Raw genomic sequence first — 18,645 nt, forward strand, 5'->3', positions numbered from 1 at the left:
GATATGCGGGTACAGTACTCGTGTGAAGTTGAGCATGGGCAGCAAGATACTTTTGCCCACCTGCAGGCTAATGGAAGTGTTCTGAGCAGGTTTAAGGTAGGCTAGGCTAAGCTAAGATATTCAATAGATTATGTGTATTAAACATATTTTTGACTTAACATTTTCAACTTACTGCGGGTTTATTGGGATGCAACCCCACTGTAAGTCGAAGAGCATCTGTAATGTACCAACTATATCCATAAACAAACTACTTGTACTCTCGTTGTGAATGTGTCAGTTTTGATACAAAGATTTTCTTCAATGTCAAATTATAATGTTGCACACTTGAAATTTATATCATTTTATAAATTAAAAAAACAAAAAAGCTAATGGGTTTATTCACCATTAAACAGAGCCTTGAGCTATTGAGTCTACTGGAGAAGCAACCAAATGAGGGCTGCTGCATTTGTCCACTCTTCAATCACAGGAGAGCCAAAAGGTTTGAGAGTCATGGTATATAGGATATGACATGAATGCTTTAAAATGTAAATTTTATCAACCTCATAGATACAGAGAATAGACTGTGGTTGCCTGAAGCAGGGGGATGGAGGGCGTGGGTCAAATCAGTGAAGGAAGACAAAAGAACAAATTTTCAGTCATAAAATGAACGAGTCATAGGGATGTAATGTACAGGATGGCAACTATAGTTAATAATACTGTGTTGCATATTTGCATGTTTCTAAGAGAGTAGATCTTAAATCTCATCATAAGAAAAATTATGTAACTATGTATGGTAAGGGATATTAACTAGACATATTGTGGTGATCATTTTACAATATATACAAATATTGCATCATTACATTGTAAACCTAAAACTAACATAAAGTTGTACGCAAATTATACCTCAATAAAAAATAAAATATTTCCTACAAAAGCAAGGATAAACATCATTGAGCATGAAATCTTTAAAACTAATCTTAACTCTAGCTCATATATTTTATCCTTCTCTGCCTTTACCGAAGAGTAAATAGGAACCCTAAAAACTTATGACAGTTTAAATTGTATACTAAGGACATCGGCTGTTTTGCATTAATTCAGTGTGTCCTTTGAATCTTCTGAGTATCATATGGCATGGCTATTTTTTTCCAATACCAAGTGGCTACATTTTGATATAACCTGGAACTATTATTTAATAGGCCACCCTTTTATATCACTTTTTGTAAGCTTATTTTTCTGGTTTCCATTGGATTCTTGTACACTCATCTTACTTCTTTTCTCTTATTTTAATTTTCTATGCATTGAACAGTAGGTTTAAAAGCTTTACAAAAATTTTTCGCTATGCTCAATATGAGGGGAGAATTGGTCTTCTATTTTAAAAGCATTACTTTTTGCTTGTGTGACTGGAAATGTAACGATAGAAAATGTTATACACAAACAACTGCAACCACTATGGTGTTTTTAGGATTAGCAGACAAGTATCCATACACAAAAGGGGAATTATGGGAAAAAAAATCACAAAATATGAAACACTAAAATCACAGGGAAAGCTGAAGGGACATGAAAGAGGAAAACAAAATCCCAGTAATATAGAAAAGTGTACAACTATTATTTTTACAGGTGATACTAGAAAAAGCAAATCTCAGCAGCAATCTATTGATGATGACAACATATAAAGTGAAGTTTGAGCCCATTTATAAGCATAAAATAAACCTAAATGTTCTAATTTAATGTAACTAATCTTAGCACAGATGGCAGGGTTGGAAAACACCACAGGGCAGACAAAAAAAGTCAACTACATTTGCACAAACCAACTGTGGAATTTCATTGTAGAATCCTAATCTGAACAGAGCAGTCTACTCTCAAATTCTCAATAGCCAGAAATATTGTTTGTTTCTCAGCATGAGAAGGAATTGCTAATTTTTAATGTGTCCCTTTATGTCTATCTAATCCATTTCAGACTTGTTTATAAGGATATGCTTATGTTAACACTCATTTTAAAGGAATAGATTTATTCAATTTCAGCATAACTTTTTTTCTTTGAATAAAAGCACTATTAAAAAATCATTTAGATTTTATCATTGGAAGATAACAAGACAGGCTTTGAAAACATTGCAGATTTAAAAAATGTTGGACCTAATAAAAATAAAACTATAAAAAACTTCTCTCTCTATTATTTTAATGAATGTCATTTCTTCCTAAAGGGCATAGATGTTGCTCTTTTTTTCTATTTTTAAACAATAAAGTAGCCAATCAATAAATATCTAATATTAATAATTAAATTAATATAACAGAGTAAATTAAAGCATCCCCTCATCAATAATATCAAGACCCAAACTAAGAAAGTCACACAGATAAATTTTGAAATGTATATTTTGGTCCTTTCTTTCTGAGTCTTTCTACAATATAAGACAAACCCAGAATAAATATGTGTGTGTGTGTGTGTGTGTGTGTGTGTGTGTATATATATATATATATATATATTTATATATATATATATATATATATATTATGAACACACAGGTATGTTTATATTTATTTATATATATTGACTGCAAAATATGAAATGTATTCATATTTATTCACACACAGATGTGTGTGTACGTGTGTGTGTGCAGAACAAAGTTTGATAAGAAACACTGTTTTTACTATCAAGCTTCCAGGCAAATCAGTCTATTAACAAATGTTTACTAAGAGCTTGCTCTTAGATTTTGTTTGAGGAGGAAGACAGGGTCTCAAATGTGGGAGAAAGTTAGGCTGCTTGATCTAATGTTATGAAAAAGGTACTTGGCATTGAGACTTGATCAAGAGCAATGTAAGTTTTGTAGAACTAAAGTTCAGATGTCTGCAGTATGAGGATAGTATCAGTAGGAAACATTGTAATTTCAACAGTGCTAAGAGAGACGTGTGGTAAAACAACAGAGAATTTGATGAATTGCATACCTAGCTCTATTGTTCCTCTTTATACAATGTAGATTCTTCTTACCTTGAATATTAACATTGGTATTGAAGTCTGCATTTTGTTCTGTTTTTACATTCCCAGCATATTAAATGCAATATGTGTATTATTACATTTTCAGATGCTTTAACTCCCTTATTGGAACAAAGGAGAAACTTTTTATATTATTTTTATCTCGAATAAGGATGAAGTTTGTTATCAAACGTATCTTCTGCGTTTTCAGAGGTATTGGAGTAAAATAGTATGCATAACATCTTAAGGCACATTAAAGTTAGACACTTTAATGATTCCCTTATATGCCAACATAAAGCATATATCATTTTTAATTCTTCTGTAGGTAGCATACTTATTATATATAAGGCAAGAGAAACTATGAGGTGATAAACTGCAAGCCTATGAAAGTCCTAAGATAATTCGATGTTATTTCTGACAGGCTAAAAGCCACAGTCACCGATACAGTATATATTTGTCATTGGTGATATCAAACTGAAACTTACAGCATCAGAAAATGAAATTAAAAATTCCTAGCTATCATTTAGGGTAAGTCCAATAACTAAATCTAAATTTATTCATGATATAAACTATACAAAATGTTAAGGTACTAATGAAAACCTTTCTACAAATTCATTTATTTTTCATAAGCTAGATATAATAACAAAGTGAATTTAAGACAGACATGTTTATTACTCCAGCTCAACAATGGTAGACTGTTAATCTCCTTGACGCAACTGTTATGTATTGATTAAATTCTTCTATGTACTTCCCCCAAATATAATATACTCAAGTTATTAATCATGTGTTTGTAAGATTGAACTAACACATGTTTCCATGGATTCAGTTCTTACTAAAGAATTCAGTCTTGCTAATTCAGTTCTTACTAAACTTTCTATTGATAATCATTTTGTTGCATGTCAGTTATAAATAGAAGTAGAGTCTTAATAATTCTAAAAGTATTGTTGGAAATACTTTATTGTGAAGCAATAAGTATGGCAAATATTAAAATACGTAACATTAGAATATTAACATATACAAAGAGAATCCTGTGATAAAGCAAATAATATTGAGAGTTTTTCCCCTTAACTTTACTATGTAATTACGGAATTCATGAGTCACTCATTATGTTCAGTACAGTGATGATCAAATAGCTCTTCAGAGATTATGGAGTATTTGAATGTAACAGTTTATTGATTCTTATGTTGTTTTAATAAAACCATTCTAAGTTCATTTTGCATGAAAACTTAAGACTCAAATAGAAGCTATTTAAATTAACTGGTAAGCATAACGACAACTAACCTGAATGTTAGGAACAGGCTGATAGAGGTACTGGAAAAAGAAAAGAGACCAACATCCTGACTGTCTCTGCCTACAGTTTTCCTGGAGATAAGTCTACCATATAATTGCTTGTTAGAGAAAAGGATTGCATGGAATAACTAGAATTTCCCCCTCTGGAGAGCACAAGTAACAATGTAAATAAATACAAAGTTATTAGAATTTTTTTAAATAAATGTATTTACCTTCACACAAATAACTTTGTGAGGTGTCCAGATCAATAAACTTTTTTTCCTTTTGAATATGTTTTCTGTTGAAACACTGGGAAATGGAACTTTTAAAGACTTCTTTAGTAAAAAAAGCCAACTACGAGCGTTCTAAGATGTTCTCCATACTGTATTTCTCAAATATGTAAGTATAAGTCTCTTTTTAATAGAATTTATTTTTAGAACAGTTTTAGGTTCACAACAAAATTGAGCAGAAGGTACAGAGACTTCCCTGCCCCCACACATGCATAGTCTCCCCATTACCAACATCCCCCATCAAGAAAGGCCTTCGTGGTGACTGACGAACCTACACTGACACGCGTATTATCACCCGAGTTCATAGATTACAATAGGGTTCACTGAGTGTTATATATTCTATGGGCTTTGAAAAATGTATAAATGACATATACCCACCATTTTAGTGCCGAACTGAATACTTTCTCTACTCTAAAATTCCTGATCTCCATCTATCCGTGCCTCTCTCTCCCCTATACCTTGGCATACACTGATCCTGCTCCTGTCTCTACTGTTTTTCATTTTCCAGAATGTCAGGGTTGGTATCATACAATATGTAGCTTTCCTTATTTTCTTCTTTCACTCACTTAGAAGCACATATTTAAATTTTGCCTGTGCCTTTTTATGGCCTGATAGCTCATTTCACTAAATAATATTCCATTGTGTCCATGGACCAGATTATCCTTTCACTTCTGAAGATCTCTTTGTTGCTTCCCAGTTTTGGCAATGATGAATCAGCTGCTATAAACATTTGTGTGCAGTTTTTGTTTTTGTTTTTGCTTTTGTTTTTTGCTGTTTTTTTTGTATTGTTTTGTTTTTTGTTTTTTTGTGGACATATATTTCAACTCTAAGTTGCACAACTGCTAGATCTTATGGTACTAGCACATCTAGTTTGTACTAAACTGACAAACTGTCTTCCAAAGTGGGTGTATCATTTTGCCTTCCCACCAGCAGTGAATGAGACTTCCTGCTGCTCCTCCTCAGCAGCTTTTGGTGTCAGCGTTCAGGGTTTTGGCCATTTTAATACGTATATAGTGTTAGCGCATTCTTGTTTTCATGCACATTTCTCTGGTAACCTACGATGTGGAACATCTTTTAATGTGCTTATTTGCCATCTGCATATCTTCTTTGGTGAATTGTCTGTTAAGGTATTTGGTGTCTTTTTAATTAGATTGTTTATTTTCTTAATGTTGAATTTTAAACTTTTTGAGAACTTTTTCTTTCCCCCTCTCTGAGGGGCATCAATTTTCTACTCTCTTGACTTCTGCTTTGTTCTGTTAGCCATCATCATAATCTAATATTTGACACAAAAATTAGAGATTAAAATAAATAAGGACAAAAGTGAAATAATAAAATAATAATAATAATAGTAAAACCTTTAGTTCTTAAAGGTTTTGAGGATGGATTTCTACAAGAACAAGTTTGAATTTTTTTTTTACAGGAAAGAATAACTAATATACTTACAAACGTGGTGATGTAACCAAAATGTTCTCAGATATGATTTAACTTTTATTTTAAAAATTTACATTCAATTCAAAAGTAAATTCAGTAGTATATACATTTTCCGTTACTGGTAAATATAGTAATATTTAGATTAATATCTAAAATAATACTTTTAAAGTCAATTAGACATAATGATATGTTCAATATTCTTGCCAGTTGAAAGAAAAGACACTTTGACACTTTAGGGGCAATTATAAGTGAAAAAGACATTGAATACATTGCCATGATCAACCAGCTTCTCCCGCAATGAGTACCATTTACCAATCAATAGGATCACGCTTCTTGGGCATAATCCATCACGGTCCTCTGTCACACCAAGATATATCAATTTCAAGGAATTCTTTGGTATGAGACAGCAACCAATAGTCTGCCAGTCTTACTATTGAATAAAGTGAAAAGTAATACATTCTAACATCAACATAAATAATTTTACTCTAATGACTGATTGGTTACTTAGGAGGAAGGGGAAGCTGATGGTTTTACAGTTTACTTAATCTTTCCCAAGAGCATATTCAATCATGTCCGCTGCTACACATAAATTCCCAATTTCTTCCCAAACTCAGATCCATGCTGTACTAAAATATTCCAGTCTAATAACCACTCTTTCACCACAATTATTTTGTGGTCCACAGAATGTTTCAAGGACTATGGTGGGTTCTTTACATATAATACCTTATAGTATTTACATGTATAATAGATATTGTAACTTTGTCTCTAGAATGGAAATTTGAACTTAAAAAAAGGGGAAGTAGGCAATTTGTTCAAAGTTATATCACTGGTAGGATTCAAATCATGTTTACTTAAAAAACAAAAAAAAAATACTCATTGACTTTTATTATTATTCTTATAGCCTGTGTTTTTTGCCTCCACATTTCTGATCTTGATTTTCTCTCTCCCTCTCCCTCGCCCTCCCTCCCTCTACTCTCTCTCTCCTCATTTCTTTTTCCTTTCCACATATCTTTAACAATATAATTCATTGCCATAAAGTCTTTTTTAATATTTACTTAGTAATAAACTTCCAATGCCTCCACTTGTGCAACCTCTCCTGACCATAATTGGCATTGGACCCAAACTGGCATTAATATCTATTTGTGTATTTATGATCATTACTGTTAATGTTTCTTGAGACCACAACTTTGTCTTTGTTACCTAACTCTTTAAGAATGTAGGAATTTATATACATATATATATATATATATATATATATATATATATATACACACACATACATACATACATATATATATATATACACACACATACATATATATATATATAAAATTAGGTAGTTTCTGATTAATAAAAAATGAAGAGTTTATGACAGTACATAAATCATTGCCTGCATTGAACACAAAAGATATGTAGACCCTCTTATTTTTGAACTTTTTAGATAAGAAATTTTTGAAGCAAAAATGAATTCCCAGAAAACAGATGATAGAAAATTTCTCCATATGTTTCAGATATACCTAAAGCTACATGAAAAGATTGTGCCCTCACAACTTTGTTTATTCCTTTATATCACATCTAATCAAATGTCATTCCTCTGATGCAGAATTAATTCTTCCTATCTTGATCTAGATACTTTCCCTAAACACTAGCTCAAGTGCTCAACCATGTACACCCTTCTCTTATACTATTAGCCTCATGCATTTTATTGAATCCTTCCACTCAGCCTATGAATATGCTAAATTTTTCCATCATCTCTTTCTTATCCTCATTTGAGCAATTTTTCTCTAAATACACAATTATTTTTTTGTTCTTCAAAAGTTGTCTTCACTTTCTATCTTCACGTTTAAGCATATCAGTCACTCTTCAAGCCAAAGTAATTTGGATTCTTGACCCCATTAAATTAATACCTTCTCCATGGCAACCAATGATTTAAATGCCCAATAAGACAAATGCTGACATCTCTGCAATATTTAAAATATACAACACCTACTTATCATGGAGTTTTATCTTCTTTTTTATTTTGACACCACATTTTTTTGGTTTTGTATTACATCTCTTACTTCTGTTGAATCTTGTTCACAGATTTCTCCTCAAACCAGCACCTTAAATAACTTATAAGGACCCAAATCCATACATTACATTATGTTTTCATAAGACAGTTAAACCTTAGTCAATATCATCCGTGATCTTGACTATATTATATGTTATGTACACTATTGAAACATTAATCTACTGCTTATAATGTCTCCTACATACGTTTTTTTTAAATAAATGCTGAGATATATGTTATATAATAGAAAATAAACATATTACATGTTTGCCAAATGTATGCACTTATATACGACCCATCTCAGAATATAAAATATATCCACCAAACAAAAATTTCCCTCATGTCCGTTTGCAGTCAAACCTTCCGCATTCCTACCTTCAGTTTATATTGATCTGATTTATTTCATGATAGATTTGTTTTGCCTATTCTAGAATGTCATATAATTAAAATAATATGAATAATTTGTACACTTTGTTTCTGGCTATATTCTTCCAGCTTAACATTTTTAAGATCCATCATTTTGTTGTATCAGTATCATTAGTTTGTTCCTGTTTTATTGCTGATTAGTAATGCTTTGTATACATATGCCAGGATTTGTTTATTAAAAAATCTGTTGAAGGACATCTGGCTTACTTCCAATGTTTTTGTGGACATATGTTTTCATTTCTCTTGGGTAAATATTTAGGAGTGTAATTTTATTGGATCAAATGACTTTTGAATTAATTGACCATTTCTGTCTCTATTAGCTTTTGGTTATACTTCATTATTTTTGCTTTCTACTAGTTGTTCTAAGATTTACAATACGCTATGGAAAAAGTCTTTGTACTATTTTTTTTCTTTATATAGTCCACATGCGAAGTCTGACAGTTCAATTCATGAACTCATCCTAGAAAAAGTGCTACCTACTTCACTGATGAATATCACTGCGGTCACCTTCGAAGTACTCCCCTTGGGAAGCTATGCACTGATACCAGTGCCTAGTCCACCCTTCAAAGCAATTTTGGAACTCCTTTTCTGGAATGGCCATCAGAGCTGTAGTTGGATTACCCTTGATGTTCTGAATGTCATCAATATGTCTTCCTTTCAATATTTCCTTTATCTTCAGGTAAATGACGTCACTGGGTCCAGATTGCGTGAGTAGGGAGGGTGTTCCAATACAGGTATTTTTTTTACTGGCTAAAAACTCCCTCACGGACAGTTCCGTGTGAGCTGGTGCATGATGCAAAAGCCATGTCATGATGCAAAAGCCATGAATTGTTGGCTAAAAGTTCAGGTTGTCTAACTTTTTTCTCACAGCCTTCTCAGCTCTTCCAAATAGTAAACTTGGTTAACTGTTTGTCCAGTTGGTGCAAATTCATAATGTGTAATTTCTCTGATATCAAAACCAGTTAGCAGAGCAGGTGAGAAGTCCGGCGGAGTGCATCTGCGCAGTGCCTAGTCTTTAAAAACTACAACGTAAAAATGGCTTCCAAAAGAGCTCTGGTCATCCTGGCTAAAGGAGCAGAGGAGATGGAGACCGTCATCCCTGTAGATGTCATGAGACGAGCTGGAATTAAGGTCACCGTTGCGGGTTTGGCTGGAAAAGACCCCGTACAATGTAGCCGAGATGTTGTCATTTGTCCTGATGCCAGTCTGGAAGATGCAAAAAAAGAGGGTCCTTATGATGTGGTGGTTCTGCCAGGAGGTAATTTGGGTGCACAGAATTTATCTGAGTCTGCTGCCGTGAAAGAGATACTTAAGGAGCAAGAGAAGAGGAAGGGCCTCATAGCTGCTATCTGTGCAGGTCCTACGGCTCTGTTGGCTCATGAAATAGGTTATGGAAGCAAAGTTACAACACACCCACTTGCGAAAGACAAAATGATGAATGGAAGTCATTACAGCTACTCGGAGAATCGCGTGGAGCAGGACGGCCTGATCATCACGAGCCGGGGGCCGGGGACCAGCTTCGAGTTTGCTCTCGCCATTGTCACGGCGCTGAGCGGCAAGGAGGTGGCCCAGCAGGTGAAGGCCCCGCTAGTCCTTAGAGACTAGAGCACAAGTACCGCAGTGGGTCACAAATAGGCCGCTTGTCATCACTTTCACTGAGTTCACTTTAAACAGAAGTTGGTGGTTACTCTGCGGATCCCGTCGTGAAGTGACACCACAGATTCCTCGCCCTACAGTTGGGTCCCCACATTTCTGAACCTTGATTGCAGAATAAACAACACTTAGCAAAAAAAAAAAAAAAAAAAAAAAAAAAAACCAGTTAGCAACACCATTTTGACTCTTGATTTGGACTGACAGAACATTTTGTTCATGGAGAATTGGCTGAGTTACATTGTGCACTTTGAAGTTTTGTTTCAGGGTCGTATTGGTACACCCATGTTTCATTACCAGTGATGCCTCTCCAGAAGATCTTGGCAAACTTCAACTCTTTGCTTTTGTTCACGAGCGAGCTCCTTCAGGACCGTTTTTGCATACACCTTTCTCATGCCAATATTTTCAGTTAAGATTTTACTAACTGTTTCTCTATCAATGTTTACTTGGTCTGCTATGCTTCTTACAGTCAACCGATGATTCTGACGCACAGTTTGATGAATCTGTGCAATGTTTTTGTCAGGTCTGCTCATTACTCACCATGCTGACTTCTCTTAAACACTGAGCGTTCTCTCCCCTTAGAAAAACGTTTAATCCATTTGTACACTGCTGTTTTCTTCATGGCATTATCCCCATAAATGTGGACTAACATGTCTCTGATTTAACTTCCACTCTTGCCAAGTTTAACAAGAAATTTAATGCTTGTTCATTGCTCTAATTCAACCTCAGACATTCTTGCGGCAGCACATAAAAACATGCAACAACAATAATGAATGCCACTCAGCAAGACACCACCACAGGACAGCATGTGAGACACTGATATACCAAGATTATGAAACCTTATTGAGCTATTTGTACAGTGCTACCAAAGTGAGCGCATGGTGGCAAGTTCACAAAGTTAATCATCAGACCTCATATTTAATGCAGTGCTTCAGAGTTTCTCTGTTTTTTTTTGTTGTTGTTGTTTTCTTTTTTGCGTTTTTTTTTTTTTTTTTTTACTAATTCCAGTAATAATAAAAAAAGAGACTGGTGATATCACCTCTGAGTGCCAGAAACAGAGTATTCTTTATGGGCATTTTGTGATATTCTGTATATTAAGCATGAATGAAAATTTTTCTGCATCAAAAGAAGGTGCTACTCAGATGATAGTCAATAGCCTGGCCAATGTAGCATATGATATATATATATTAACCTTCACAAATAAGCACATGAAAATAACTTTTGTGTTCTCTTGCAAGAATAATAACCAGTTTAGAGTAATGATGTCCCATTATAACCAACTCAAAGTCCCTTGAGAAGGTGGGATGCCAGGTGAAGTCAACTCATGGAGAAGGTGTGGGAGTAATTGGAATCATTGAGTGCGATTTCTTAAAACCTGCCTACAACAAACAAAACTTTGAGTACACCAAGTGCCTTGCCCAGAAGATTGGTGCTTATTGAAGGAAAAGGTATTCCAAGAAATTTTTAAGACCTTAGCCATCGCCAGGACAGTACGGGAGATTCCTGAACAGACATGGGTATAGCCTGATGAGTATCTTAAATGAAGGAAGCTTTCTGGCAAGGATGATCTGTCTACATCACCTGCAAGATGGTTTTGCTACTATAGTTCCCATCCAAAGTACAGGAGATATTCTGTTCCAGAAGAAGAACTCATTGGTGAAGACCTGTACTTGAGCAAAGCTAAGAAACAAGATCAAACTGTTGAGAAGAAGAAGGTGCCAATGGAAAATGAGGATCACCAGGTATTCACTAATCCCCTGAAGATCCCTACTATTCAAGATACGGATGAATTGAATAAGACAACTGGATAGGAATAAATTGATAGACCTAGCCAGTTTTCTCCCATTGCAGAAGAAAGCAGAATGCCTCTTCAACTTAGGCCTCTGGATTCTGGTGTTTTTCAGTTTTCCAGTAAGTACAATGGATCCTAGGTGAGGAACCTGTGCAGAAATGAAGGAGGCTCCAGGATGAGATGACAACACCCCCTCTAGATTATTCCATGCCTGGCTCTTACAGGAGGACAGAAGTAGCTGTTGATTACCCAGATGGGGAAAACAGCCATGACAAATCCAGTTCTGAAAGAAGCACACCACTGTACCTTTCCTTAGAATACCCAGAAGCAAGCAAGAATATCAAAATAGGGAGGTTTCATTTCTGTAATCAGGGGCCCCACACCAACAGCAGGGGTCCCTGCTCCCTAAAGAATTAGAAGATCAGCTTACCTTCTCCATTTTTACTTAGCACTAAATTTATTTCTGCCTGTATTGAGTTAAAAACGGCAATTATTTTGTCTTTTTAAATCTGTCTCCTACACAATAGTATAAGTTACATGAAACTGGATAATGTGTACATATGAATTATTTTGAAAGCCATGGTATATACACCAGAAAATCATCACTGGGGAAAAATTATGACTGAGTTTATTGTATGTTTTGTTTGTTGTTGTATTCTAAATTTTCTAAGCGAATGTATTACTTTGAAATCAAATAGTAATGTTAACAATTTAAAGATAGCTTGACAATGTACAATGATAAATGCTGTTATTATTAAATTGATCACTCACATACATGGAGTTGCTAATCATAGGAGTGTCAACAGGTATATTAGAATTATATAGCTATAATAGTATCGTTGAGGAACCGCTGGGGCATTTTTTTCACTGACCATTAAATTATTTTGTAATAAAAAAAAAAAAACCAACAACATAGGGCTGAAACAACAAACAAAAAATGCTTTGAGTGGACTATGAACATATATTGCTGAATATGTGATTGTATAGTTTATTTAAAATTGAAACTAGTCAAACTCTTCCTTCAAAGCAATCATTTGAACTGCAATGCCATAAATATAACCAGAAACCAATTTGAGTATTTTTAAAAACATAAAAAATACTAACCATTTTAAACATTAGCATGTAATCTTACATTTCATACTACAGACATAAGGTTTTCTTTGTAAAAGATCTATAAATAATCATAATTGACATCCTTACTCCTAAACACAGGCCACCTGTTGTAAGTGCACCAACATGCAGACACACAACCAGTTTCACACCATACTCTGAAATACATCTACCATTATAATCATGTAACTATACACACTGAAAAGAACGTAGAATTCAATAGCATAAATGAAACAAGAAAAAATTCACATCTGTGAAATTAAAGATTAAGTATCATTTTGGAGAAGAAGATAAAAGAGAGCACTCTTACTATATCAAGCTGTTGTTACCAATTTTATCTTCAAATCATACTTGAGAATGTTACATATGTTACACATGTAGATTAGATATTCATCATCAAGGATATTTACTGTATCTTTTCTGAATTTACTGAAATGAATAATTAAACTAAAAGTATCCCATCCTTTTCTCAGAATACAATTTGTTGACAGCAGCAAATACACAATGCAATATATAGAAAAGAAAGCAATAGTTTCTAATGTTTTAGCTATTATCTTATAAGTACAGTATTTAATTATTCTAAATATCCTTTGTTGAGTATGTTATACATTTTCAAGAAAATTAGTAAAATACTAAAATGACTTTAAATGTTTTTCTGGCAATGCATTATGAAGCTATTAGTTTTCTCTAACTTTGACTGCATTAAATACCATAGCAGAATACTATTCTGCCCAAAATTCTCTATTTGAAAGTTAAACTGACAAGTTCAATGAGCCAGAATGTCAAACAGGGATGCCAAACAGGTGGTTAAGTTGTGTTTATCTAATATTTTGAAGGAAAGGGGTTCCTAAAAATGTACATAATAAATATATTGTGAAAAATGAATATAAGAAAAGGCCCGACAACTAAGAAGTCATCCAAACTTTATCTATGAGCCTTATCTTAAGTCTAAATCATAATAACAATTTAAATTAAGTATTCAGAATTATTTTTTCCCTATCTTTTCAGACCTCTCAATTTTTAGTTTTGGCTGTGACTGCTTTATAGATGCCAAAAGGGCTCTTATAAAATTAATTTAATATTTATTCAAATGGCTACTAATTGCAATATACTCTGTGGAATTCCTGAAATAAAGATGCCTGTGACATGGTCACTCTCATCAAAGAGCATACAAATGAGTTTGGAACCCTGATAGCATCTGAATGTCTATCCAAATCCCACAAATAGAAATAGCCAAGGTGATAGACTGACTTCACACACCATCCATTCATTTTGGTCTAATTCCATGCAGACATTGATGGATTTGATCATTTTATAACAGAATTTAGGGAATTAAAAGGCCATCTAATTCCAAATGTGTAGCTACCAACAGTATTATTGTTCAACGCAATACTGTTCAAGCACAGAAATAAATATATGCATATCCAAGGGAATGGTTGAATGACTTTGGGCAGAGAGTGGGGATAACAAGTTACTAAAACCTGGGTATTTGGTTTTAGATGTTCTATTTTTTTAACCTATTGATTTTTCAGAGATGCATGCCATCTTACTCTTTTTTTTTTTTTTTTTGTCTTGAAGAAGTTCCTAAGGGGGAAAAAAAAGAGAATAAAGATTTGTATTCTATTGAGAATCTAGCTTTGAAATGTGTGTGTACTTCCATTTTAAATTAGTGTTTAATCTCTGGAGTTTCTTTTTTAAATTTTAGGATTTAAAATTAATTTATTTATACCATATTTATTTTGCCATTTAAACCATTTCTTCATTTTATTTCGTTTCTATTTTAACCGTTTGTATTTGTACTTCACTCTTTAAAGTTCAATGTATTTAAACACTTGAACATTTTAGTTAAGCCGTTTCAATATTTCTTTACACGATATTTCCTTTCCACTTTTCTAGTGAAGCATGTCCCAAATGTGTTTTAGAGAAACTTATTTCAAAGCATGTTTTTAAGGAAAGGGCATTTCAGTGATCAAATCATTTCTCTATTGTAGGACTTTTTAGAGCCTTGTACAGATACATTGTGAATCTCAAGAGGTCTACTCTCTGTTTTCAAATCTATTTTACATACCTCATATACATGAATTAATGCAATATTTCCATTATTTGTAATATACAATATCACGGATACTACTTGACCATCAAACTCATCTTTACTAGATCATGTTACAGGATTGTAATACACTCCAGGAAATGCATATGATGAGATCTCAAATTTCATGATTGATTTTATTAAGTTAAGAAAGTATGGAATAGTGCTCATAACGGGAAAAGTTTAAACATTTTTTTTACCTTAATTTCACCTTGCAGCTACACATTCAAATGCACTCAATAAAGTATATTTTTCCTCCGTTCTTTTTTCAAGAATAAATTCCATATAAGATATAGCATCATTAAGTCAAAATTTTATAATAATAATAAATTTGCTTATAACAGTAAAAAATATTTGAATCTATAAAAATCTGTTTTTCCTTATATTACCTGTCATCTAGTCTGAATGAGAATAATAACAAAGGGAAGAATCGTATGTAAATTTTTTGAAGCCTTCTTAGATGCTAGGCACTGCACCAAAAATTGTATTTGTATTATATGCTTTAATCCCTGCACCATTCTTAGATGCGGAGGCTTAAAGATGAGGAACTGAGCTCAGTAACATCCAAGGCCATAGTGTTGATGATAAATCTGAAATTTACCCCAGATATGTTCACTGCCTTTAAGTGAAACACTCCTATGATTGTAACGGATGTGATTTTGAAATATATCAACCTCCTTTAATCGATAGATGTTTATGAGCTTCTATAAATTTATTGTTTCAGGTAAGAAGGGTAAAGCAAGTATAAAATTTCCTTCAGAGAATAAATACCAACATTATGTATTTAATTTTCTTTTTATTATGGTCAAACAGTGATAGCATAAAATTTACCTTCTTAACTATATTACATATTCAGTAGTATTAACTAAACCCATATTCAGTAGTATTGACTATATGCAAACTTTGTGCAACAGATATCCAGAAGTTTTCCATCTTGCAATAAAAACTGTATACCTATTGCACAACAACAGCTCTTTTCCGTCTCCTGGCTACTACCATTCTACTCTCTGTTTTCAAATCTATTTTAGATACCTCATATACATGAATTAATGCATTATTTGCCTTTGTGTGACAGGCTTATTGCACCTCGCATTATATATTCAAGGTTCATCCATGTTGTAGCATATGAGAGGACTGTCTTCCTTTTTAAGGCTGAATAATATTACATTGTGTATGATATACCACATTTTTCTTTATCTAGTCATTTGTTGATAGATATTTTGTTTGCTTCCACATCGTGGCTACTGTGAATAATGCTTCAGTGAACACGGTGCATCAATATCTCTTTGAGACCCTGCTTTCAATTCTTTTGGATAGATCCCCAAAAGTGGAATTGTTTGATCATATTTTAGTTCTATTTTTAAGTTTTTGAGGAAACTTTATGTTGTTTTCCGTAGTGGCCACATCACTGTATATTTCTATCAAAACTCCACAAAGAGTTCCAGTTTCTCCACATCCTAACCAACACTTGTTCTTTTCTTTCCTTCCCTTCTCTTTTCCTTCTCCTTCTCCCTCTCCCTCTCCCTCTCAGTTAATAATGGCTATACTAATGGCTGTGAGGTGGTATCTCACTGTGGTTTTGATTTGCATTTCCCTGATCATTAGTGATGTTGATCATCCTTTCATATATTGGTAGTCCATTTGGATATCTTCTTTAGAGAAATGTCTATTCAAATTCTTCCCCATTTTTAATTTGATTTTGTTGTTGTTGTTAAATTGTAGGAGTTCTTTATATATTCTGGATATTAACCCCTTATCAGATACATGATTTGCAAATATTTTCTTCTATTCAATATATTGCCTTTTCACTCTGTGGATTGTTTCCTTTGCAGCACAGTTTTAGAGTTTGATGTGGTACCATTTGTTTATTTTTGCTTTTTTTCTTTATTCTTGTGGTATCCTATCCAAGAAACCATTACCAAATCCAATGTTATGAAGCTTCTACCTGTTTATTTCTAGGAATTTTATAGATTTAGGTCTTATGTTTAGGTTCTTATTCTATTTTTGCTGGTTTTTGCTTGTTCTTCTTTTTCTGGTTCCTTAAGGTACAACGTTAGGTTGTTGATTTGATATTTTCTTTATTTCAATGTAGAAATTTCTACTTTAATTGTTAGTACTACTTTTGCTGCACCCCATAAGTTTTGGTGTGTTGTGTTTCTGCTCTTATGTCTCAGTGGGGGAGACACATAAAGTGGAAGTAGGAGTTAGATGCCCCCTATTAGTATTCTTTCAATTATTTTTAATACTTATTGGTCAATAGAAGTTCATCATGTCTTGGGTTCCAACACTGAATGTCATTTTTCTACAAATTTACCCACTTCAGGTTTTCAAATGCATCCATATAATTACTTATGGTTTTCTTCTATTATTGTTTAACCATTTAAATGTAATTTCAAAATGTCCAAAGTTTCTCTAGACTCCTTTAAGATTGCCTGGGCTTAGTGAAACACGTCAAATAAGCAGAATATGGAATTTGGGAGACTAGGTCATGAAGGGCATTGTGTGATTCCACCTCACTTGCTCTCTTTTTGATTGCTTGTTTTTGGGGGTATTGGCTGCCATTTTGTTAGGATTCAAGGCAACTATGGAAAACCTCACATGATGAAGAATTGAGTCCCTCTGCAGGAAACCATGTGAATAAGCCATCCTAGAAATGAAGTTCCCAGTCTCTGTAAAGCCATATGATGAATTTAACCCCTGACAACAATCTTAACTGTAGCTACAGGTTAGAATTACTGATTAAGAACCACCCAGGTAAGCTATGCCCACATTCTTGACCACAGAAACTGTAAGGTCATCAACATTTGTTGTTTAAAGTCAGTGATATTGGAGTAATTTATTGTGCAGGAATAGATAACGAATGCTAATACATATATCTATAGTGATCTCTCTTTTGATTTGAAATTTGCTTCTCTCATTTTAAGAAATGTATCTCTATTACTACTTCAAATTTTTGTTGTGACTCCTTTTATCCAAATATTGACACTTGCAGTTACATTATTTATATCATTTCCCTTCACTGCTTTAAAATGATGTGTCATTGTTTTCTGGTTTCATTTTTATTTTCCTTGAAAAGGTGACTGACAAATTTATGGTTGTTCTTTGACATTAATCTTCTAAAAAAATTATAGTTCTAAATACTTGTAATATGTCTTCTTTGCTTGGTTTTAATAATTGTATTCTAATAGCCTGTTAATATATTTATGTTCATTTTGCGTGGTTTCAGAATTCTGTTTTTGTCTGTGGTTAGATATCTATCATATGTTTGATAAAATTCTGAGTTATCATCTCTTCTTCTGGGTTCATTCTTGTTATTTCTCTCTTGTGGAGATCTCAAAATTTATATATGACTCATCTTTTCCTAAATCAATGTCTCCTAAATCATTTTCTGTGTACTATAGCTTTTTTCCCCCTATGTTTGCTTTGGAAATGTTTTTCTATAATACAGTCTATTATTATTACCCAACATAGTCATAATACATAACGTTGCTGTGAACACTAAATCAGCAAATACAGGGAAATACAGGGCTATATACCTGAAAATATTTTCATCAACTAATGAATAAATAACCTTGTTTTAATGCATGTTTC

The 18,645-nt window shown here is 33.3% G+C and overlaps 1 protein-coding gene and 1 pseudogene across 1 annotated transcript; both read left to right on the plus strand.

Annotated features, from left to right (window-relative positions):
• The first annotated feature begins 9,387 nt into the window (after window positions 1-9,387).
• On the plus strand, window positions 9,388-10,202 carry LOC117021448 (protein/nucleic acid deglycase DJ-1). Its single transcript, XM_033104584.1, has one exon. It carries the CDS (start codon window positions 9,449-9,451, stop codon window positions 10,016-10,018), a length of 570 nt encoding a protein of 189 aa, XP_032960475.1. The 5' UTR covers window positions 9,388-9,448; the 3' UTR covers window positions 10,019-10,202.
• Window positions 10,203-10,941: 739 nt separating this feature from the next.
• LOC117021151 (MORC family CW-type zinc finger protein 4-like) lies at window positions 10,942-12,304 on the plus strand (annotated as a pseudogene).
• The last annotated feature ends 6,341 nt before the right edge of the window (window positions 12,305-18,645 follow it).

The sequence above is a fragment of the Rhinolophus ferrumequinum genome, chromosome 4 (assembly GCF_004115265.2).
Source record: "Rhinolophus ferrumequinum isolate MPI-CBG mRhiFer1 chromosome 4, mRhiFer1_v1.p, whole genome shotgun sequence".
Taxonomy (NCBI): domain Eukaryota; kingdom Metazoa; phylum Chordata; class Mammalia; order Chiroptera; family Rhinolophidae; genus Rhinolophus; species Rhinolophus ferrumequinum.

Bases quoted from the DNA above. Each gene is read 5' to 3' on its own strand.
- LOC117021448 (XM_033104584.1), top strand. From the start codon at position 9,449: ATGGCTTCCAAAAGAGCTCTGGTCATCCTGGCTAAAGGAGCAGAGGAG.